General features: G+C 47.1%; 1 protein-coding gene across 2 annotated transcripts in view; it reads right to left on the bottom strand.

The window, feature by feature from the left end:
- The window catches only part of ADAM19 (ADAM metallopeptidase domain 19), a 99,570-nt gene that overhangs the window by 9,046 nt on the left and 65,412 nt on the right, over nt 1–25,112 (bottom strand). For both annotated transcript variants that reach the window (XM_032259554.1, XM_032259553.1), the window contains exons 9-21: nt 24,850–25,016; nt 22,596–22,680; nt 21,206–21,345; nt 18,718–18,895; nt 14,778–14,867; nt 12,161–12,356; nt 10,451–10,559; nt 8,081–8,285; nt 6,952–7,029; nt 6,732–6,840; nt 4,918–5,062; nt 3,687–3,771; nt 3,153–3,377 (exon numbers count right to left, since the gene is read on the bottom strand). In XM_032259554.1, coding sequence (XP_032115445.1) covers nt 3,153–3,377; nt 3,687–3,771; nt 4,918–5,062; nt 6,732–6,840; nt 6,952–7,029; nt 8,081–8,285; nt 10,451–10,559; nt 12,161–12,356; nt 14,778–14,867; nt 18,718–18,895; nt 21,206–21,345; nt 22,596–22,680; nt 24,850–25,016 — 1,812 coding nt within the window. The remainder of the gene's footprint in view (nt 1–3,152; nt 3,378–3,686; nt 3,772–4,917; nt 5,063–6,731; nt 6,841–6,951; nt 7,030–8,080; nt 8,286–10,450; nt 10,560–12,160; nt 12,357–14,777; nt 14,868–18,717; nt 18,896–21,205; nt 21,346–22,595; nt 22,681–24,849; nt 25,017–25,112) is intronic.

The raw sequence follows: 25,112 nt of genomic DNA, 5'->3' as shown, positions 1-25,112 counted from the left end.
AAGTCTCTGCACTCCCCCAAGTCTCTGCACTCCCCCAAGACTCGAGATTCCCCCAAGTCTCTGCACTCTAAATCTCTAGATTCGCCCAAATCTCTGCACTCCCGTAAGTCTCTGCACTCCCCTAATCTCTAGACTCCCCCAAGTCTCTACACTCCCCCAAATCTCTAGATTCCAAGTCTTTAGACTCCCCCAAGTCTCTGCATTCTAAGTCTCTAGACTCCCTCAAGTCTCTAGACTCCCCCAAATCTCTAGACTCCCCTAAGTATCAGCACTCCCCCAAGTCTCTGGACTCCCCCAAGTCTCTAGACTCCCCAAGTCTCTAGACTCCCTCAAGTCTCTGCACTCCCCCAAGACTTGAGACTCCCCCAAGTCTCTAGACTCCAAGTCTCTGCACTCCCTCAAGTCTCTACACTCCAAGTCTCTAGGCTCCCCCAAGTCCCTGCGCTCCCTCAGGTCTCTAGACTCCCCCAAGTCTCTGCACTCCCCTAATCTCTAGACTCCCCCAAGTCTCTGCACTCCACCAAGTCTCTAGACTCCCCCAAGTCTCTAGACTCCAAGTCTCTAGACTCCCCCAAGTCTCTAGACTCCCCCAAATCTCTGCACTCCCCCAAGTCTCTGCACTCCCCTAATCTCTAGACTCCCCCAAGTCTCTAGACTCCAAGTGTCTACACTCCCCAAAGTCTCTAAACTCCTTTCTCCATTTCTTTCATCTCTCTGTTACGGACTGACCTATGCACTCATCATTTGGTAAAAAAAAAATCTTATGTTGCAGCCCTAACCCCAAGAACCTCAGACTATGGCTGCATTTAGATATAACGTCTTTAAAAAGGTGATTAGGCTAGAATGAGGCCACTAGGATGGGTCTTAATCCAAGCTGGTGTTCTCATAAGGAGAGTTGGACATTCAGAGACCAAGGACGCAGGAATGCACAGGAAAGGCCATGTGATAACGTAGTGGCCCACTGCAAGCCATGGAGAGAGGCTTCAGAAGTCAACTCCGCCAGCACCTTGACCTTGGACTCCTAGCCTCTAGAACTGTGAGAAAATAAGTGTCTGTTCTGAAGCCACGCAGCGTGCAGTACTCTGTTGTAGCAGCCCCAGCACCCAAGTATACTCTCCACCTCCTCTCTCTCTCCTCTCCTCCCCCTCTTGTTTTTTTTTCTTTCTTCCCTCCTTCCCTCTCTCTTCCTGCATAGATTTTTCCATCCTACCTCTGCCCCACATGAAAGGAAGGGGAGAGCAGCGGTTTCACAGCAGAGAAACAGAAGGATGCCCTCAGCTCTGCCAAAAACTGTACCATCGCCCCACATCCCAAGGACCCTCCAAAGCCTGCAGCCAACCTGAGTCCTTAGGGTCAGAGACAGCTCGGGTCCCAGGGAGCCCTCTGGACCACACCCATGTAAAGCAGTTTCAGTTGAGGGGTCACACCCAAAACACACAAGCCAGTTCCGGAAGGCACCCCACCCGGAAAACACTCGTGTCTGCACTGGAAACACCACCCAGGAAGCACCTGTGTTTGCACTGGGGGCTCTCCTGCAGGTGTGGTCCGTGCCATCAGAGCACACACATGCAGTAGGAACAGGCTGCTGGGCAGGCCCTGCTTCCATGAGCACCAGTGGTGGGGGCGGAGAGTCTAGACCCCACTCTCACCTCCCAGAGGCTCCTGCCCCTTGGGATGGGCAAGGTATCAGGGTACATCCCTCAGTAAGACTTTCCGACCAGCAGAAGGTACCAATAGGGACAATATGGTGGGAAGAGTACTATGATGACTGAAGTACAGTCCCATCAGCCTCAGACTTGAGGAGTCACAGCAGGCTTCCTGGGAGAAGTGACATCTAGGAGCAGACCTGAGGATGCAGGAGCTGGCCAGGCAAAGGGCAGAAGGAGTGTCGCAGGCAGAACAAGCTGCGTTTGCAAAGACCCAGCAGGCAGATCAGCGTGAGGAACTGACTGATGTTAATCTGGGGTGGAAGGCGGGTAGTGGCTTGTCATAAAATAGGCCAACCGGAAGAAAATACTACGTGGTTTAGGAGCTGTCTAGAGCATCTATTTCCCCATGTTCATTGCGTGCCTCTATATTGGCTGAACTGCAGAAAAGGCAGTCAGCTCATGACCCCACAAGTTTCGTCTTCCCCACCTTTGCCATTACCCACTGAAACCAGCCTTAAGATTATAAATCATTCTACTCTAAAGACACATGCACACATATGCTTATTGTGGCACCGTTCACAATAACGAAGACCTGGAACCAACCCAAATGCCCATCAATGATAGACTAGATAAATGTAGCACACATATACCATAGAATACTATGCAGCCATAAAAAAAGGATGAGTTCATGTCCTTTGCAGGAACACGGATGAAGCTGGAAACCATTATTCTCAGCAAACTAACACAAGAACAGAAAACCAAACCCTGCATGTTCTCACTCACAAGTGAGAGTTGAACAATGAGAACACATGACCACAAGGAGGGGAACATTATACATTGGGGCCTGTTGGAGCATGGGGGACGAGGGGAGGGAAAGCATTAGGAGAAATAGCTAATGTAGATGATGGCGTGACGGATGCAGCAAACCACCATGGCACGTGTATACCTATGTAACAAACCTGCACATTCTGCACATGTACCCCAGAACTTAAAGTATTAAAAAAAAAAAAAAAAAAAGGGCCAGCCACAGTGGTTCACACCTGTAATCTCAGCATTTTGGGAGGCCAAGGCAGACAGATCATGAGGTCAAGAGACTGAAACCATCCTGGCCAACATGGTGAAACCCTGTCTCTACTAAAAATACAAAAATTAGCTGGGCACGGTGGTGCGTGCCTGTAATCCCAGCTACTCAGGAGGCTGAGGCAGGATAATCACTTAAACCTGGGAGGCGGAGGCTGCAGTGAGCCGAGATCGCACCACTGCACTCCAGCCTGGCAAAATAGCGAGACCTCGTCTCAAAAAAAAAAAAAAATCCCTAAAACCCCCCCAAAACTGTAATAGATATAGAAAAATCCCCATGCAACCAGTATTGAAACATTACACTTTAAAATTTGGTATTTATTATGAATCTAAATTTACAATAAATGCTTAAGCTTTAAAAATAAAAGGAAACTGGCCTTAAAAGCAATGTTCCCAGTCCCTGGTTGCTGACAATGCACTTACCTGGGAAAGAATGGAACTGGGTGCAGGGGGAACTGGCCGGCTTGGGGGAGGCCTCCTGGATGACTCCGTCCTCCCTATTTGAGATGCGGGCCCTGGGGAGTTCCTAGCAGCTCTGCTCAGGTGTGCTGGCAGTAGCGCAGGTGGGGACCCACCACGCAGATAATCTGGAGGGGGCCGGGGAGGAGGCTGGGAGGGCTTCCGCAGGATTTCAGGGGCGTTGATCACCTGTATGTACAAGTCAAGGAACCACTGAGACAAGAAATCACCCAGGGCTGCCACTGTGTGTCTCCTTGAGAGAAAGCAAAGCCCAAAGGGAGAACAGACGCACCAATCTATTAAAACCCCAGGATCCCAGATGTTAGATGCAAACTTTAAAGTCATTAGGGGATGTCAGAACCAAATGACATGTCTCTCAAGCCAATAAAAGGGCTTTTACTACCAATCCCATGGGCTCGCAGAGGCTTTTAGAAAAATCCAGCATGGCCCCGAGGGATAAAGGAAAAGCAGCAAAGTTCAGTGGTGCAAAGCGCCTACCTTTCGCTTGCCCTGGGGAGTCTGCAGCTTGAAAGTTGGGTTGGCATGACCAGTCCCGCTGTTCTGAGAAACCCTGAAGGGACAACTAGTGACAAGAAATGGGGGAGGAGAAGAAAGGGGCAGGCGTTCAGCGGGGGACAGTGCCTGAGTTCCCTTTGACCCAAGCACGGCCAGCGAGCAGCTAAGCCTTCCCCGAGCCTGCTCTAGAGGGCACGGGATTGGTCTTCACAAACCCCATCTTCCTAAGTAGAAAAACGTGTGGCCAATAGAGAACTCTCGAGGAAACAGAGTCGGCCTTATACAAAACAGAGCTTTCTCAGTACCTTCTCTTCACTCTTTAAGACCGTTCCCCTCTGAGGAGACACAAGGGTATCATGAGCCATCAACCAATCCCCATCAGGCATAGAGCCAGAAAGACCTGGGACTTACAATCCCCGCCCCCCCACAACAAGTGTTATTTAACGTGTTAAACGTAAAGACGCACAGAGACTGTACATCTTCCATATTCAAAATAATAAATCATTTTTCAAATGGTTACCAAAAGCAAACAAGGGTAGCTATTCTTGTATTAGACGGAACAAACTTTAAAGTAACAGTGGTTAAAAAGACAAAGAGGGGGCTGGGTGTGGTGGCTCATGTCTGTAATCCCAGCACTTTGGGATGCTGAGGGGGGTGGATCACCTGAGGTCAGGAGTTTGAGACCAGTCTGGCCAACATGGTGAAACACCATCTCTACTAAAAATACAAAAAATTAGCTGAGTGTGGTGGCACACACCTGTAGTCCCAGCTACTCGGGAGGCTAAGTCAGGAGAATTGCTTGAACCCAAGAGGCAGAGATTGCAGTGAGCTGAGATCACGCCACTGTACTCCAGCCTGGACAACAAGAGCAAAACTTCTACTCAAAATAAATAAATAATTAAATAAAATTGGGAACAAATCAGTTAGATAAAGGGTGGCAAATAGATTTTATTTTACGTTTTAGATTGAATTGGTTGGGGATATTCTGCTGAGAAGGACTCAGGAGTGATGACCAGAATCAGCAGAGAGTACTTACAGTACGATCAACTAGTAATGCCTGCCACAGTCACAGCAGGGGAGAGGGCAGTGTGTACCCTGCATTTGTCTTCCCTGAATTAGGCCCACTATCACCGACACCTCTGCTAAGTTTCACTTATGGAGAACTTTGTGACCCATAAATTGACCTTGAGTCCTCCACGGAACCCTGTCATACCTGAACTGCTGCCTCAGCTTAGAAGGCAGAGCTGAGGGCTTGAGTTGGCCTAGTTTCTTGTTCTGTCTGCAGCAGTAGTACAGCAGCAGGAGGACCACCAGCACGAAGATGGCCGCCAGCACTCCAGCCACCACAGGACCCACACCTTCCAGAAACAGAACCCAAGTGGGAGATTTAGGAGCTGCCTGGGTTATAGCAGATTTCAAAATAGGCATCCCTGCTTCTTCTTCAGGCATTTGATTTGTATTTAATTTGTATTACTTATTTCAACTTACAAACTATAATTAAAAGCACACATTATGGTCTGAGTGCAGTGGCTCACGCCTGTAGTCCCAGCACTTTGGGAGGCCAAGGCAGGCAGATCACGAGGTCAAGAGATCAAGACCATCCTGGCCAACATGGTGAAACCCCAGCTCTACTAAAAATACAAAAATTAGCTGGGTGTGGTGGTACCAGGTCTCAGCTACTTGGGAGGCTGAGGCAGGAGAATCACTTGAACCTGGGAGGCAGAGGTTGCAGTGAGGCAAGATCGTGCCACTGCACTCCAGCCTGGACAACAGAGCGAGACTCCATCTCAAAATTAAAAAAACCACACACACACACACATGATATACCACTGGGAAACCACTAATGGTAGCTCAAAGAGCCAAGTCAACTTGCTTTGCACAGACTCTACAGTACAAAGCCTCTATGGCCACTTGCGCTTAATTGAAGACAGTCCCTTTTCAGGCAAGCAGTTCAAGCTCTGTACAATTTACCGCTAGTTTTTGGCCTGAATCATGATTTTCCTGGACACAAAGGAACCAACATAAAATGCAAAAAGACTTGGCCAGGTGTGGTGGCTCATGCCTGTAAACTCAGTACTTTGGGTGGCTAACGTGGGTGGATCACTTGAGGTCAGGAGTTCGAGACCAGCCTGGCCAACATGGTAAAATCCTGTCTCTACTAAAAATACAAAAATTAGCCAGACGTGGTGGCAGGCACATGTAGTCCCAGCTACTTGGGAGGCTGAGGCAGGAGAATTGCTTGAACCCGGGAGGCGGAGGCTGCAGTGAATCGAGATCACACCACTGCACTCCAGCCTGGGCAACAGAAGCAAGACTCCATCTCAAAACCAAAAAACAAAAAAACTAAAAGACTCAGACTGATTTAAGACTAGAACTCTTACCCATAATCTGTAACTTTATATTTGGTTCCATCAAAACTATTCCAATATTCTCTCAAGTGATTAATGTAAATATACAGAATATATTTGTACTAACAAAACACTCCTTTTATCAGTTTTACATATTGGGGTTTCTTCCTTGAAGAATTTTGATGCTTTTTTTAAAAAGCTATTTTTTTTAAAGAAAGCTTTAGAAACCACAGTGCTAGAATTCTTGAGAGAGCCACTAAAATACTATAAAACTTTGCTGAGTGTCTGGTTCCCCATTTTAACTTGTGTCCATTGGAGGAAATCTAAACCACTGTGTGTCCCAGGTTCATGATTATTTTTAAATGCCCAAAAAGAAATAGTCACTGTGCCCCTAAAAAGGACGGGAACATTCAATGACCTACAGTCTCTCTTACGCCCACTCCACTAAGCAGGCTCCCCCTCCTCAGTAGAAAGGATGGGCAAAGAGAGACTGAGCCATGTCCCCACACCACACTATGGGTGGTCGCTCCTCTCTTGGTTTCTCTGTATTGTGATTTCCTCTCTACAAAATTGGGACAATGAAGCTGACTCAATGTGGATGCTCTGCGGCCTGCCACCTGCCCCTGACGCCTGCTCTTCTCACAAAAGCGGGCAGTGGCCCCAGCAGGCTGGCACTCACTCTCAGGGGGCATGGGCCCACTGTCAATGCTGCCCCCGTGACCTGGTGTGTTGCAGAAGGGTGGGGCCCAGCCCGGCAGGCAGTGGCAGTTCTGGTTGTTGTTACAGACCTGGAGCGAAGAAAGAGCAGAGGCATCAGCACCCCTGAGAGCGTCAGCCACCCACAGGGCCTGCCCCCATGACGCCCCCATGATACAGAGAAGCCAGAACCCAGCACGCACCCCATGGCCATTGCACTTCTTCCCGCAGCCTTCGGTTTCAAAGAAGGAGGTGTTCCTGCACTGCCCCTCGAAACAAATCTGCAGGGGGAGAAAACGGATGGATCGGTGCAGTGAGAGGGACGCTGGTTGGGGCTTAGGAGGCATGGCTTTGCCCTTAGAACATATGAGGACCCATGGCCTGGTACGGTGGCTCACACCTGTAATCCCAGCACTTTGGGAGGCCAAGGCGGGTGGATCACCTGAGGTCAGGAATTTGAGACCAGCCTGGCCAACATGGTGAAACTCCGTCTCTACTAAAATTACAAAAATTAGCTGGGCACGATGGCCTGTACCTGTAATCCCAGCTACTCAGGAGGCGGAGGCAGGAGCATAGCTTGAGCCCAGGAGACAGAGATTGCAGTGAGCAGAGATTACGCCACTGTACTGCAGCCTGGGCGACAGAATGAGACTCCGTCTCAAAAAAACAAACAAAAAAACCGTATGAGGACCCAAAAAGGCAGCCCACTTCAGGTTATTATCAAAGCGAAAAATGGAAAACCGTCCATAACGCTAAGGACGGGACAGCAGTCAACTAAATTTGCAATTACTTTTGTGATTAGGGAGAAAACAACAAATATCTTGTTGAAGTATCATATTTAACAATAAAATATGTATTACTGCATACACCTATTATGTTGATGATATTAATTACTTGTCATTAATATGTACTAATTTTAATATCATATCTAAAAATGATGATGGTGACAGTACTCTGTGCCAAGTGCTATGCTAAATGCTTCCTGTTTTTCACAGTTTCGTGGTCAGAACCGACTCTCTGAGATGGTTACTATGATTCTGCTCAGGCCTCCCTAACTCCTAGTCCATTTTTAATTCCCATGATAATTAAGGATGAGGATAAAAGTGGCATTAGCTAGGCCACCTAAGTGCTTTACCAGGGTGATTTTCTTTCATCCTTCTGACAGTTCTCTGGGGTGGGTGCCTGCTGTCACTATAAAGCATCACAAAGGGAGCCACTGAGGCTCTGAGGTTGGGGAGGTGGCATCTGAGCCCAGGCGTCCTTTCCACAGTGCTCACTTCTTGATCCCTGCTCTGCAGCCTGCTCCTGGGTGAGCTGGGGGAAGGGACTCACATGGTTGTAGCCGCACTTGGTTCCGGTCATCACCAGGCCTGGGTCCAGCATGTCACTTTCCTCCTCAGGACCTCGGTAGACGTGGGTGCCCCGGCACTGGATCTGCCTCCCATTCATGATGATAGTGGTGTCGATGGGCACCGCGTTGGACTCCAGGGGCCGGGCCTCGGAGCTCTGACACTGGATCTTCCCACACTTTGCATCTCTGCGCACGAGAGACAGGGAGGGAAGGAGGTGGAATCAGAGGCAGGGGAAGAGCTGGGGCACCAGAGCTTCAGTCTTTCTTGACCAAGACAGCAGGCTTGCGTGGGGTGGGGCAAAGGTTGAGGGCAGTTATATGCTTTGGAGGCCCACACGGAGAGAATCCATGTAGACTGACACCAAGGGAAGAGAACAGGCTTCCTGACTTGAGCAAATCTAGACCAGAGAACTGGCCTCGAAATGTCCTCTACTCCAAGAACAGCCCCGTAAGCTGAGCAATCTGTCCCTTTTTGCTCCTTACCCTGCCATCCACCCAGGAGCTCCAGCCAGAAATCTGGGGTCATCTCCAAATCCCATTCTCCCTCACTCCTGGGCTCCAGCCATTTTCAAACCCTACCAATCTTCCCTCCTATATATCTACCTTAATTCATACTGCCCCACCCCCTTACCTGGTCTGCAGAAGACTGATTTGCCTGCCTCCAGTCTTGCCCCAGAGGAGTCGAATTTCCACGCTGCTCTCAAGCTAAAGTCCAAACTCCCCTAGCCATGCATTTGAGGCTTTTCATGATCTGGTCCATGCTAAACTATCCGGGCTAATTTCTCAGCGGACCTTCTCCTTTGCACCCCAACATTATACTGTAACTGTATCGAACAGCAGACCTTCTCCTTTGCACCCCAACATTATACTTTAACTGTATCGAACTGGTCTCAGTTCTTTCAACTGCCAGTTTTTCTCTACTCATCTCTCTTCCTGGATCATGCCCATGAACCAGTACCACTTTCCACCCTGTTCACCTAGGTAACTGTTCCAGATCTCAGTGTAGGTACACTTTCCTTTGGGAAACCATTCTGACACACTAAGATGGGGTGGGTGGCTCTCTTCATATTCCCATTATTATACTGTATTGTTAATTAAAAGTACCATGCACTCAGCACAGTATCTTACACATGGTAAATCTTCAACAGACAGTAGATGAATAGATGGATAGATGGATGGATGGATGGATGGATGGATGGATGGATGGACAGATGGATGGATCAGTGGGTGAGTGGGAGCTGGAAGGATGGATGGATGGATGGATGGATGGATGGAGGGATCAGTGGGTGAGTGAATGGTGGATGGATGGATGGATCATTGGGTGAGTGGGTGGTGGATGGATGGATGGATCAGCGGATGAGTGGGTGGTGGATGGATGGATGGATCAGTGGATGAGTGGGTGGTGGATGGATGGATGGATCAGTGGATGAGTGGGTGGTAGATGGATGGATAGAACAGTGGGTGAGTGGGTGGTGGATGGATGGGAGGATGGATTAGTGGATGGAAGGATGGATCAGTGGGTGAATGGGTGGTGGATGAATGGATGGATAAGTGGATGAGTGGGTGGTGGATGAATGGATGGATCAGTGGGTGAGTAGGTGGCAGATGAATGGATGGATCAGTGGGTAATGGATGGATGGAAAGATGGATCAGTGGGTGAGTGGGTGGTGGATGAATAGATGGATCAGTGGGTGAGTGGGTGGTGGATGGATGGATAGATCAGTGGGTGAGTGGGTGGTGGATGGATGGGAGGATGGATCAGTGGGTGGTAGATGGATGGACGGATCAGTGGGTGAGTGAGTGATGGACGGATGGATGGATGGAGGGATCAGTGGGTGAGCAGGTGATGGATGGATGGATGGATGAGTGAATGAGTAGGTGGTGGGTGGTGGATGGATGGATCATCAGTGGGTGAGTGGGTGATGTATGAATGAATGGATGGATGGATGGATGGATAGATGAGTACCAGATGGGTGGATGGTTAGTTGGACTGAATGATGAATGAATGAATGAGTAAATTAATGAATGAGGACCTATTCAAATTAGGGCATGATTAGCATTTTGCAGAAATGACCCAAAAGGACTGATTCCATGCCCTACTATAAAATGGTCCCCAAAAGAAGCCTGATCAGCTTTCTAGGAAGCAGTGCCACCCACACCCTCCTCTGATTTCCTTAGAGCTGAATGGTGCATTGTCAAACAGGGAGCCAAGAATAGATGACTGACTTCAACTGATTTACACAAAGGTGCAGCTCTGGGGCCAGCCATGCTGCTGAGCTGGGCAGCAGTGAGTACAGAGCAGAAGTGGCTTTGTCACCCTTATTTCATAGGGCCCACCCTTTGGTCATCACCTCATGTTGCACTTCCTGTGTTCACCATTCATGTCCTTTCCACAGTTTCCAAAGGTGTCTCCGGCCACATTCACCTTCTCGAAGCAGAGGTCAGGGGCAGGCCGGGCTCCTGGGTGGGTAAGCAACATCTATCAGTACACTTGCCTGTCAGAAGCCCCCAAGGGCAAAGGTACCTTTGGTAAAATCGTGAAGTGAAGAGTATTTTCTGGGGGGGAACACTGAGCCTCTTCTTCCTGTTCCCTGTCAGGTTACTCCATCCCCACATTCTCATCAAGACCCTTTCAGAGAAGAATGTTTTATATAAACTCTTCCTACCTTATTGAGGAGTTATATCTGTGTGTGGGGAGGGTTGATGTAGAAGCCATGTCTCGTTTCAAGATTTTAAAAAATAGGTCATACATGCACAATATTTTAAAGACATAAGTATGTCTTGGAAAATTTTTCTTGTAGTCATCTAGTTCCTACTTCTCTACATCCTGGAGAAATAGTACTTATAACAGTGTATTTTCTAAAGATACTTATATGTCTAAGTTCTATATCTCCTAGGTATAATTCTGTGTGTATCTTCTAGAGATAATCTATCTAATAAAGAATGGAAGCATATCAAGGGATTCTCCTGTCTTCGCCTCCCAAGTAGTTGGGATTATAGGTATCCACTACCACGCCTGGCTAATTTTTGTATTTTTGGTAGTTACAGGGTTATTCCATGTTGGCCAGGCTGGTCTTGAACTTCTGACCTCAGGTGATCCACCGGCCTCGGCCTCCCAAGTACTTACTGGCATTACAGGCATGAGCCACTGTGCCCAGCATTTTTTTTTTTTTTTAAAGAGATGCTATCTCACTCTGTCACCCAGACTGGAGTCCTTCAGTACGGTGGCTCACTGCAGCCTCAAACTCCTGGGCTCATGCCATCCTCCCCACTCAGCCTCCTGAGTAGCTGGGTTTACAGGTGCAAGCCATCACATCTGGCTTGGAAGCACATTTTATTCACTGTTCTACACCTTGCGTTTTCACTTAATTTTTTGTGGAAGATAATTTTATTCAGTAAATATAGGGCTGCCTCCTTGTTTAGCCACAAAGCATTGCATTATGTGAATGTACCAGAGCTAATCGGTCCCTACTGAACGACACATAGTTTGTTGTTGGCATAGCTGACATGGTGCAGTAAACAACTGTGTAAATATATCCTCAACACATGTACAAGTAAGTGCTAGCTTCGTTTCTAAGTATACCTCCAAATTGCTTTTCATAGGGGTCATACCTACCTGTTTCTTCACACCCTCCACAACACTGTCTCATTATTATTGTTGTTATATTATTATTACATTAACTCTCAGTCTTTACAATCTGATATATGAAAAATCTCACCTCATAATAATTATAATTTGCTTTCAATTAATATGACCGAGGTTAAAGCTCTTTTCATAGCTTAAGGGCCATTTGCATTTGCTTCTCTGTCTCCATCCTCTGCTCATTTTCTTTTGGATTACTCATTCATCTGTCCACTCTGAGAATGAAAAGCATCAAGGGACTGGGAAGAAACACTGTCCTCTGCTTCTCTCTGAACATCTAACCTGAGTCAAGGGGATAAAACAGGTAGTATCTAGAGGTGCCATCCTGAAGCCAAGATTCCAAGCTACTCTGAGGGCAGGGGAGGCTGGCTGGGAGACAGTGAGCTGGGGAGAGCCATGTTCCCCAGGAGAGCCTTACCGGGTCCCCACAGCTGTTGGCACTGCTCCTGGTAGGTGAGGCACATGCCGTTGTAGCAGTAGGCCTGGCCACCCTCACAGGGGGTACCATCCATCTGGTAGAAGTTGGTAGGGCAGTGGGGAGACTTGCCCGTGCAGAACTCCGGGAGGTCACACTGCCGGGCCTGCTCACGGCACAGGGTCCCAGGAGCCAGCAGCTGAGCCAAGGAACGAGAGGAAACACACAGTCAGTCTCCTCCCTGCCCTCAACCCTGCTGCCCAAGGGCTATAAGCATCACTCCCACGGAACAGAAGTTTCCATCACCATGATTTCCATCACCAGCACTTTTGATATGACCTCATTAGCCCAAACCATCTTCAGCCTTCCCACAGGAATACTGGCAGAATTTCAAGGTGTTTTCACAAATGCTATCTCACTTTCTCTTCATAGCAGTCTTAAGAAAGAGGCAAGAAATAATACGTGCACAATTTACAGTTCACCACATGCTTTAGTAATAGCTGCTTTTATGCAGCTCCCACTGAAGTGCCCAGTACAAATATGACTTCATTTAGTTTTCATGACAGTCCTATGTAATATAATTATCCCTCCTACAGATGATAACATATGTAGGCTTAAAGAGGTTAGACTATGTATCCCAAGTCTTATAAGTGGCAGAGGAGCCAGACCCGCTAACACACACACACAGACACACCCCTAGCATTCACAGAACATCTGTGAGTTTACAAAGCACCTCAGCAATAATCCATCCCCACTATGGAGCCGGGCACTGGGCTGAGTATGTGACATACACATATCTTGTGGGATCCTCACAACTTCCATGAGATACATACTGCTATTTGCCCCACATTGCAGATCAATAACTTGCTCAGCAGCACACCTGGGGCAAAGGGTGAAGATTTTTAGAGCCTCCCTGAGTAATCAGTGTTACTAATACTCACCCCATTTTCCAAATAAAGAACCTATGCTTAGTTAATAGGTTGCCCCAAATCACATAGTCAAAGTCAAAGTCTCGGACACCAGGGAATCCTTTCTGAGGCTCAAACTGAAATTCTTGGGTGCAATGAAGGGGTCCACTCCAGGCTTATGCTTAAGCCTTGGCCAAGAGTGGAAGAACTTGACCCAGCACAGCCTCCCTGGGGGAAGCATGGCCAGACCAGATGCTGTGCAAATTCTGACAGCCAGGCTAGGAAACCTGTGACTGAGAATAGAGCCCCCTCCCCTGCTCCTGGGCAACTCCTCCCCACTCACAGGCTCCTCCCGGGAAAGAAGGCAGACAGCCTTCTCCACTGACCAGGCTCAGGCTGAGAAGCCAGCTGAGCAGCTTGCTGAGTGGATGCCCAGTTGCAAGTGTGGGCAGGGAAGGTATATGCAGGAGGAAGCTAGAGGACACACCTCTGCCACCCAGGGCCAGGTGGGGGCAAAGAGGACCTGCCTCAGAGCCAGCCTGCCTGGGCACAAATCCCAGCTCCTTAACCATCAGCAGGGCCTTGGACATCTGCTGTGTAACCTGTGTGTGCTCACTCACCCACAACTCAGGATGGTGACCTACTCATGGGGTGATTAAACATGAGTTAGAACAAAGTATGTGAATGGTAATCTGGCACATGATGGGCACGCAGCAAGTGCTGGCCAGATGCCCGGGCCCACAGTTCCTGCCTAAAATGTTGGGGCCAGATGGGGTTCAGGCTTTTCAGATTTAGAAAGCAGGCACTATAATACATAGGTCCATATGTATATGGATGTACATATATAATTACACATGTATATATATATGGATAATTACACATGTCTGCATATATAACTACATATGTATATTATATAACCCCTCAGCAAGGCCGGGGATAACACCTTCTGATCAAACATATTAATATTTCTGCAATGCAATATAAATATTCACTTTAGGAGTGATTTTTTTAAAAGATTATAATTTGTCTCATGTCAATCCAGGTCAAGTTTTGTCACCAAATATGTTTACATTTTTTTTTTGGCTTTTAGAACTCTCTGAATTTCAGAACTGTGGATTCGAGATTGTGGTTCTACAGTAACGCTAGCGGTAATGGACGATTTATCTCCCACGTCAATATTACAGAAGTGGGCTCCAGAGTCAGGGAAAGCTGGATTCAGGCCCTTCCTGACTGCCTGATTCCCAATAAACCTCTTATCCTTGATAAGTGCTAGTTTCCGCATCTTAAAATGAGGATGATAACATATATTTTATGGGGTTTTTGTGAGGAACAAATGAGATAACGTACATAAAATTCTCAGCACAGTGCCTGGCATCTACTAAGAGATCCATTAATGCCAATACAGATTATGATAATTATTATTGTTTATGAACTCAGTAAAATCAAGACCACTCTCTCTGGACACATCTTTAAATAATAATAATTTTAAAAATACCATTCCGAAAGAGCCACCAGACGCCTCTGGGATGATCTGAATTCAGTGCGGCCCAGTATATGAATAGCAAATTTTATTCAAGGCACCTTTCCTGCTCCATGTTTCTGAAACTCTTGCCATCACTCCCCCAGGATGCAGGCAAATCCCCAGCAGAGCAGTCCTGTAGTCCTGCTGTCAGATCAGGGCCCACAGCGCTGAGGAAGGAGGGGCCACTTACCTTACACTGGTGGCAGCAGGAGCCGTGGGCACACTCTGCCCCTGGCCTCAGGGTGCAATTAGAGGCATTGCAGCAGGGGTTGTTACATTCCTGGGGAGATAGTGGGGTGGGTGTGAGTGGGGGAGGGCCTTTACCACCCCCAACACTTTCCCCAACCCCTACCTCTATAGCCTGGGAACCCCAGCTCTCTAGCAACTCTTTTTTTTTTTTTTTGAGACAGAGTCTCGCTGTCACCCAGGCTGAAGGGCAGTGGTACAGTATCTCAGCTTACTGCAATCTCTGCCTCCTGGGTTCAAGCGATTCTCCTGCCTCAGGCTCCCAAGTAACTGGAACCAGAGGTGCATGCCACCATGCCTGGCTAATTTTTGTATTTTTGGTAGAGACTGGGTTTTGAACTCCTGACCTCAAGTGATCCGCCTGCCTTGGCCTCCCAAAGTTCTGGGATTATAGGCACCAGCTACCGCATCTGGCCTAGAAACTCCTGATCTCAAAAATCATGTGACAGCTTTGTCACTAAGCTAGTGTGCATTTATCACAAGAACCATATATATGCACAATCATTAGTAACATGATTTGGACACAGCTACGTTTGTTTTTTTTTTTTTTTTTGAGACAGTCTGCAACCTTCTCCTCCTGATTTCAAGTGATTCTCGTGCCTCAGACTCCCAAGCAGCTGGGATCACAGGCGCATGCCACCATGCCCGCCTAAGACACAACTACATTTTGAGTGTGAATATTTTCCCAGGCATTTTCTACACACATGCATATGTATTTACATTTATTTTATAAAATCATAGCATCTACCGTGTTTTGTTTTGTTTTTAATTGCACTTTAAGTTCTGGGGTACATGTGCAGATCTTGCAGTATTGTTGCATAGGTACACACATGCCATAGTGGTTTGCTGCCTCCATCCCCCTGTCGCTACATCAGGCATTTCTCCCAATGTTATCCCTCCCTGCTTTTTCACACCCTGCTGTCCCTCCCCTAGCCCCCCACCCCACAACAGACCCCAATGTGTGATGTTCCCCTCCCTGTGTCCATTTGTTCTCATTGTTCAACACCCACCTATGAATGAGAACATGTGTGTGGTGTTTGGTTTTCTGTTCTTGTGTCAGTTTCCTGAGAATGATGGTTTCCAGATTCATCCATGTCTCTACAAAGGACATGAACTCATCCTTTTTTATGGCTGCATAGTATTCCATGGCATATATGTGCCACATTTTCTTTGTCCAGTCTATTTTTGATGGGCATTTGGGTAGGTTCCAGGTCTTTGCTATTGTAAACAGTCTCTCAATGAACATACATGTGCATGTGTCTTTACAAAAGAACGACTTATAATCCTTTGGGTATATACCCAGTAATGGGATTGCTGGGTAAAATGGAATTTTATTTCTAGGTCCTTGAGGAATCACCACACTGTCTTCCACAATGGTTGCACTAATTTACACTCCTACCAACAGTGTAAAAGTGTTCCTATTTCTCCACATCCTCTCCAGCATCTGTGTTTTTAACTTAATATGACATGCATATTTCTCCCTGTAACCATGTATTCTTCTAAAACTGACTTTTTAGCACAGTATATGGAAATGTTATGATTTTTCTTTCTCATCCCCAGTAGAGCATCCACTTTGTCTTTCATGGGCGCCCTCCTGCCCCAACCCTCCTTGCCTTTCTTATCTCGTAAAAAGGGGCTGGCGGTGCAAGGGCCTGCTGGGACAGCCTCTCTGGATAGTTTATGTCAACTCCTGGGCCTGTTTCCTCAGACTTCCTTCTCCATCTTGCTTCCCTTCCTAAGCCCTTCCTGGCCTGGACCTTTCTGGAACAGAGGGTCTCTAAGGTTTCTTTGCTCTCCTCTCTTACTTCCTTCTCCCCAGCCTGAGATTTTCAAAAGATGATCAGGAGCTCCAGTGACCCTGAGTGTCCTCATCACACTCTTACAGTAGTCACAGGCCAATCCATCAGCCAGTGATGAGTGTGTGGGCTTCCACACATCTCTCCACCACAGCCCTATGAGGCAGCCTTGTCCCCATTCCACAGATGGGGATGCTGCAGCTCAGGCAAGCCCAGTGGCTGACCAGGGGATATGCCTGCCGAATTCAAGTCAGGTCTACCTGGGGCCCGCCTCAGGCTTATCAGCCTCATCATACCCATAACAGTCTGGAGCTCTAGCCTATGGAGAGCCACATCCCATCCCGACCACAGACACCTGTCCACCTGTCTCCCCCAAGAGAAGAAACACAACACTTTCCTCCAATTAATCACCCACCATGCTGGGCTCCATGTTCCTGCCTTCCTAAAGTACCATATTTCTTCCCACCAAGGCACAGGCTCCCTTTCCACCTGCCTTCCCTCCTGCATGCCTTGCCAACTCCTAACACAGTCTTTAGATAGGGGTTCCACGTCACCTCCCACCCAAGCAAGGAGGTTCCCCCTCACATTATATATGTTCAAAGCGCTGTGTAATTTGTCTTCCTAGCATTTGCCATGGACCATACATATATTCTTTTGCAATTATTTCAATCTGTGTTCCCCCCACTAGACTATCAGCTCTCAAAGGACAGGAACTATGTCATTTTTGCCATTCATCCTAACCTTAGGACCAGACACAGTAGCCCACACTCAGTGTATCTGTTGAATGAGCAGCTGCTCAGAACATAAGCCAGCTGGCCAAATCCACTCTCAGCCCATTCCTCAACCCACTGGGCCCTGCATCCTCAGACCACTCCCTCCTTTCTGATGGGTCTGGGTTGATCTCTCTGAGCTCACAGTGGTGGGGTGGCATCCTTGACTAGTTCTTGTTTTATTCTGAAAGTTACATGCTGGCATTAAAAACAGAAAATCACATCATAGAGAAGGTCATAGGCTGGGTGCGGTGGCTCACGCCTGCAATCACAGTACTTTGGGAGGCTGGGGTGGGTGGATCGTCTGAGGTCAGGAATTCGAGACCAGCCTGGCCAATGTAGCAAAATCCTGTCTCTACTAAATATACCAAAAAATAAAAATAAAAATAAAATAACCAGGTGTGGTGGCACACACCTGTATTCCCAGCTACTTGGGAGACTGAGGCAGGAGAATCACTTGAACCCTGGAGGTGGAAGTTGCAATAAGCAGAGATCATGTCACTGCACTCCAGCTTGGGTGACAGAGCAAGACTCCGTTTCAAACAAAACAAAACAGAAGAGGCCATAAAATCAAATTGTTTTTTTCCATATAAACACAACTTCAGTCTCACCCCTTTAATTTACTGTTACTTGTTATCTACCCCAAATTGTTACGCATGTATTAACATATTTTCAGCCTTCAAAATACAGAGATGAAACACTCCAGGTCTGCTTTCTGCAGAACCACCTGCATTTGTTAAAAATGACCAGGGTCTGCCATGTGCCCGCCACACTCACTGCGAAGATCAGAAGGAAGGAGAGTTTACACACAAACAGTTCTGACCCATCTTCCTCCTAGCAGCCCTTTCAAGACCTGACAGCACTTCCTACATCCCCTTTCCATCATCTCTCCTCCAGCCTAAACAGTGCGAGCTTGTTATTTTAAGCATCCTCATAAGGCCCCTGTGCAAGTCCCTGTATCCGGCTGTGTGGCCTCCAGAATAAATTCCGTGCAGCTGGGGGGCCAAGGAGGCATGTGCAGCTCCATGGAGGAAGAGAGAGTCAACATGTCGCGCGATCGTGGTTTCTGGTTAGACCAGATGCTCACAAGGAGAACTGATTGTGGACACTAATGATGCTGACTACAAACTGGAAGAGGCAGCAGAAAGATCCATCTGGAAGGCTTCCTCTCCACATCTTATTTGGCATGCGGTTTTGGATAGCTGTGTGTAGGAAATGCCTGTGACTAAGAAATTTTCAATTGTGTTCTCTTTTGACCTTGAGCTTTGAAATCAATGCAAATTCTTTCCCTCCCGCCAGCATCACTGTGGTCCCTCACCTCTTCTTCTCCACAGTCACACTCTTCCCCATCTTCCAGGTACCCGTTCCCACACCTCCGGCCTCCGTACAGCGTCCTGGTATCTGGCATGTTGGAGAGACACATTCCACCGCCTGACTGCAGATACCTGTCCAGCTCCCTCCTGTTGCATCCATTGAACACTCTGGGAAAGGGGTGCCTGGCAGAGGACAAGGCGGGAATTAGTGGGGAGTCTGAGCGTCCAGCAGTCAGGCAGGTGTCACTCCTGACACCCACAGGGCTGACTCCACCTGGGCTCAGACTCCCATAGTCTCACACACACACATTCTGGCCTTTTAGAACATCTACCAATATATTAATTTAGAATTCTGTCATCCTTAGTGATGAGATATTAACCACATAGCATTTTATTTTTCTCACTTTGCATGGAGGAAGTATTTGTGAATCAGGAGTAGCAATTGCTGCCCATTGCACGAGGGGGCTAGAACAAGGAAAGGGTTGTGAGTGTGTTACAATAGGTCTTCCAAGCCTTAGAGCTTAAGAAAACACCAGCCAACTCAAACTTTTCCTGAAGCTGGTATCAGGTGAATATTCTCTTGCAACAGAGGACCAGGCCAAAAAATGCCAAGATCCTAAGTTTCATTTCTTTTTGGGCCAGTGATCTCATCTCTGTTCTAAGGAGGCAGAGGGCACTCCAAACTCAACCAGCCAGCTCACAAACACATGCTCTTTATCACAGGCGTATGGAAGAGCCTGGGTCCCACTTTGGTAAAAAGGACAAAAAGTACAACCATCTGGGTCTACAAAAGGAGAGTTATCCTGCTCCCAATTCTCTAAACCAATTGAAGGCTAAACCCTCAAAAAACTGGAGGTTTTCCTTCAGTGGGAAGGTATGCTACAAGGCATTTGTTACTAATAATTGTTTATGTATCCAAATTTGTGAATGACTTAAAAATGAATTGGAGTAGTAATCAATATAACTCTCAATCATTTGTCTTCAGATATGCATTTGAGATTTAGAAAGAAAGGGACAGGCTTAATTAACCGTGAGCTCCTAGGGATCTGTACATAACTATGAAGCTGTAGCATAATCTTTTTTTTTTTTTTCTTTTGAGACAGAGTCTTGCTCTGTTGCCCAGGCTGGAGACTGGAGTGCAGTGGCACAGTCTTGGCTCACTACAACGTCCGATTCCCAAGTTCAAGTGATTCTCTTGCCTCAGCCTCCCTAGTAGCTAGGACCACAGGCACATACCACTACACCTGGCTAATTTTTGTATTTTTAGTAGAGACAGGTTTTCACCATGTTGGCCAGGCTGGTCTTGAACTCCTGACATCAGGTGATCCACCCACCTCGGTCTCACAAAGTGCTGGAATTATAGGCATGAGCCTCTGCACCCAGCCAACATCATCCTTTCTACGTCACAGATGAGAAGGTTTTTAAAATGGACACCAGAGCTCTAAGAAAGCTGCATTGTTTCTTGGAGACACTGAAACATTATTCTCTAAGATCATAAGCAGGCCCTAATGGTCTGGGGTGAGGGAACACAAGGTTCCACCATGATGCCTTCCAAAGAATCTGGAAGAACCCAATGCTTTGTGCTACCTGAGTCCAGATGCTAGAAGACAAGTCCTTTGAAGAAACTCTCTAATTCTCTTCAAAAAGGCTCCGGTTTTAAAATGCCCTCATGACCACGGGGAGATGCAGCTGCCTTGCCCTGTTCCTCATGGGTAATGCAGGCTGCAAACTCCCTCAGAAGTCACTGTGGGGTGTGTGGATGGTTCCCTTCTTCACCTTGTTCTGTTCCACTCAAGCTTTCAGTGAAGCCTGGAACTGAAACAGCACTGATCCAACACTCTTGGGATAGAAGAATTAAGGCTTGTGGCTATGATCAAAATGAATCCTCTTCAAAAATTCATGAAATAGGCCAGGTGCAATGGCTCACACCCGTAATCCCAGCACTTTGGGAGGCCAAGGTGGGTGGATCACCTAAGGTCGGGAGTTTGAGACCAGCCTGACCAACATGGAGAAATTCAACCTCTATTAGAAATACAAAATTAGCTGGGCATGGTGGTGCATGCCTATAATACCAACTACTCAGGAGGCTGAGGCAGGAGAATTGCTTGAACCCAGGAGGCAGAGGGTGCAGTGAGCCGAGATCATGCCATTGCATTCCAGCCTGGGCAACAAGAGTGAAACTGTGTCTCAGAAAGAAAATTTATGAAATAAAAAAGATATATATGGCCAAGCCAATTTTGTAACTCAACACCTTAAAACAAAAATTAAGTAAATCTAGGGTCACACCAGCACCAAATCTCCTGCTGAAAACCTAAGTTCTTGCCACACATTTGCCTTGGTCTTCTCTCAATTTCTTTGTTGTAAAAACCACATTTTTTGGTCCCATCAGAAGTAGAAGGGAGCCTCGGTGGGGCCAGCTGTGAGGAACCCCTGGGTCACACTGCCCAGGCGTACCCGCCCCCTCCCCATCCTCCCTCTTCCTGTTCGACTCACCCAGTGGCAGCCGCCATGATGCACCCACCATCAGCCGCACTGGCCGAGCAGCAATCGGCAGAATCGTGGCTCATGCCAAAGTTGTGACCCATCTCATGGGCCATGGTAGCAGCCACACCAATGGCATTCTCGGAGTGATCCTGCTCAGAAGACAGAGTTGAGGTCAAAGTCAAGGGGACAGATCCGCCTCTGCCCCTCATCCCTGCCTTTTCCTTAGCCAAGTCTTATAGGTCTCCACCAATTCCACTGCCACTGAGTGTACAGACATGCCATGTGGGCCTCTGACTGCAAGGCTGAATCTGCTGTCAGTAAGAGGAAATCAAATGCTTAAAAGTCCACGTTTCTGAGTTCTCAAAGGTTGCAGACCACAACTGACCTACTCATGAACTTCCAGACCAATAAACGCTTTCTGAATAAATGAAAGAGGAAGATTTTCCCCCCATTCTTCTTCTTAACGTATCTCTCTCTCCAGACACAAGGGAATTGACACAGAAAACACCACCTTGATTCAAACATACAGTGTACTTGGCTTAGTGTTTCCTGAAAGCCACACAAGACAGATAAACTCCAGGCATAGCACTTTACACACCGTCTGACGTGTACATGTCAGATGCGAAAGCTAAAGAAATCAAGGAGAAAAACCCCAACAGGAAAGAAGCAGCAGAGAGAGATTTACTAAATATGGATGTGTGTTTCCTGCATTATTTCATTTAATTCACATTCTTATCCTAAGATGATCAACTGCAAAGCCATCTGTTTTTTACAGCTGAGGACACTCATTAACTCACCCAAAGTCATACAGCTGTTCTTTGAACCCAACAGGCTCAGACCCTAGAGCCTGTGGTTTTGGCCATCATGTTACTTTGTCAATAAATACAGAATGGATAGAGGGACAGACAGATGGAGAGAAGTCTTCCTTGAAATGCACTTCACAGGTCAGAAATGAAGAGTCAAAACAAATAGTCTCACAAAGTCAGAGTGAATTTCAAAAGAAGGCAGTAATTTTCTAACCATGACTTTGACACGGGTTCTTCTTTCTTAATGACATACATAACAGTGCAAGACCTGGAATAAAAACACTTTAACCTCCAGTCTCTTGGTATTTTCCAGCCCCTGGTTTGGAACATATGAGATCTAGTGATGTGTTCGTGTAATCTCTTGCGGGTTCCTGAGCTTGAAAATACAGAATGAACTATAGTAAATGAAAATTCACCCTTGGGTACCTCCATCTCTTAGAGCTTAATGACTCTATTTCAAACAATTGCCCTTCCTGATGTCAAAGCTTTTTCTGCTACAATAACAAATATCAACTTATTTTTCAAAACATGACCTCTGGTTTGTAAGGCTGTTCAGCACCTTCTGCAGCACATACACATGGTCTGAGACTCACCATGTTGACTCCTCCAGACTGGTACACGGAGCACATGGCCATGAGGGGGGCCAGGCCGATGGTGGTGCCGTGGAAGGACATGCCCCTGCAGGTGGCAAGGAGAGAGGGTGACTGGGGAGGGGACTGAGAGGGCTATTCCAATATGCCCAGGAGTAGGTGGCCATCATGGTGTTCCTTGGCCCCGCTGACTTTCCCAGGTCATTCCCAAGGAGAAGGGCCCTTGTAACGAGGCCAACTGGACAACTTCCAGCTCACCACACCTCTCACTTCCTGTCACCTACTCCCTCATGGCTCCAGAGAAAAACAAAAAGAGAAAGGTCACTTATCCCCCACAATATACCCATAGCCGATTCCTTGGAAGGAAAAGGGCAGGGTGTGCAAAGCTGCGTCGCATTCCTGCTGCACAGGAAAAGGTCAGAGGGAAAGGCTGATGGAAGGGAGGCACAGATTCTGATGCTGAAGTGAATCATGCCCACTTCCACCAGCTGCCAGAATCCAATGCCTGATCCCTGGCTCTGTGGTGTGAGTCCAGAGGTGGTAGGGGTGGGGGCACTGGGGCAGCAGCTGTGGGGCTGATGATGCTTGATTCCCACAAAATCGGGGGCCAAGGAAACAGCTGTGTCCCATCAGGAGCCTCACAAAGTACAGCTGGGTGCAAGAATGAGCTGTTTCTGCCTTTGTTTTGCAATGGGATCCTAATCTTCCAGCAGCAAGCTGCATTTTCTCCAGTTGAACACATCTGTCTTTCAGTTATACACACCCAGGTAGGGGAGAAGGAAAAAAACAAAACAAAAAAAAGACTACCAGTGTTTCTGTGCATGCCAGAAATATAATGCACTTAAAGAATCTATATGGAAATTCATCACATGGTCCTTAACTCCATGTCTGTCTTCTTATCTAGAGCATGATATAACTGACAGCAAGACCATCTTAACTATTTTAGGATCACTAGAACCTAGCACAGAATCTAACACATAGTGGGTCTATAATAAATGTTTGCTGAATTACAGGCAGACTTATCTTCACATAAACAATCTGGAAAGAAATACGCAAAATCTATGCAAACTGATATGAAGTCCTACTAGTTATTTGCCAAATGTTCCAAAGTTCAGGCCAAAACTTCTAATAACCAAAGACTCTTCCTGGGTGAATGTACTGTCATGGAGTAACTACTCACAGCCCAGTTATTTTTGGGACAGTTATTTTTCCCAGTGTCTTTAAAAGGATAAGCCAAGGTTTAAATGATTATTTACTCAGCTATATTTAGGGAACAGAAGAAAAATGGTTTTAAGGCCAGGTACCACGGCTCACGCCTATAATTCCAGCACTTTGGGAGGGTGAGGCAGGCGGATCACTTGAGGCCATGACTTTAAGGCCAGCTTGGACAACGTGGCATAAACCCTGTCTCTGTTAAAAATACAATAATTAGCCAAGCATGATGGCGCATGCCTGTAATCCCAGCTACTCAGGAGGCTGAGGCACTAGAATTGCTTGAGCTGGGGAGGTGGAGGTTACAGTGAGCCGAGATCATGCCACAGGCGACAGAGGGAAACTCTGTCTCAAAAAAGAAGAAGAAGAAAGTGGTTTTATTATCTATATGCCTTTTGTTGTAACTGCCTGAAAATACCTTCAGAAGTCAACACTAATAAACACCAAATAATCACCCTGGGGCACTGTCACATGCTGCTGCCACCCCCATCACTGTCTCTCTGGGGCTGATGAAAATCCAGCACAATCCCTCCTCAAAGTCTCCCTCCCACCAAACCCTCAGTTCCTGCACTGTCTGCCACTTTGACTGTCTCAGACACTCAGCCCTGAGCCCCTTGGGAACCAAGTGAAGGACACAAAGGAGCCCCCTCTCCTGTGCCTGTGTTGAGAGATCAGCTCATGTACTAGAACAAAGCACCAAGAAGATTGAGGTGAGCCTCTTAGAAAGTCTAAGACCTGACCAAGAGTCAGTCACTTCCCAAATACATACTCAATTATTTCAGATGCTCAGCGGAATATGGGTAAGTCTAATTTTCCCTTAGACTGTAAACACTTCTTAGGACTATTATGACTCAGGGTTTTAAACATTTTCTGGGGTATGCTTGGTACAGAGCGCATGTTTAGGAAATGCCTGTCTCTGGACCAGAGAGTCAGAATGGCCTTGTGCAACCAACACTCACCATGGGGCAAACTCTGAGCACGTGCACGGTGGGCAGAGGCTTTGCAGCCAAAGACAACACAACATATGGAAAAAAAGGCTATTTACGTGATTAACTGGGCGTTGTCATGTTTCTTCTGGGAAAGCAGCTTGCGCCTCCAACTAAGAAAGGACCAGAGGGTAGAGTATGGATTCTCTGAAACTTCACACATGTTCCCATGAGTCCACACTTCCAAGCCCACAAGAGCAATCCGGATGTTCAAGGATCGGTAAAACTGAAAGGACACAGGAAAACCACAGTATCTGTCAGTATCACCTGGGATTTAAAAGCCCCTTCCTTTCATTCTGTTGGTGCTTGAGATTAAAAAGAA

The sequence above is a fragment of the Sapajus apella genome, unplaced genomic scaffold (assembly GCF_009761245.1).
Source record: "Sapajus apella isolate SASKATOON/1434 unplaced genomic scaffold, GSC_monkey_1.0 scaffold110, whole genome shotgun sequence".
NCBI lineage: Eukaryota > Metazoa > Chordata > Mammalia > Primates > Cebidae > Sapajus > Sapajus apella.
This window is presented reverse-complemented; position numbering and strand designations above follow the sequence as displayed.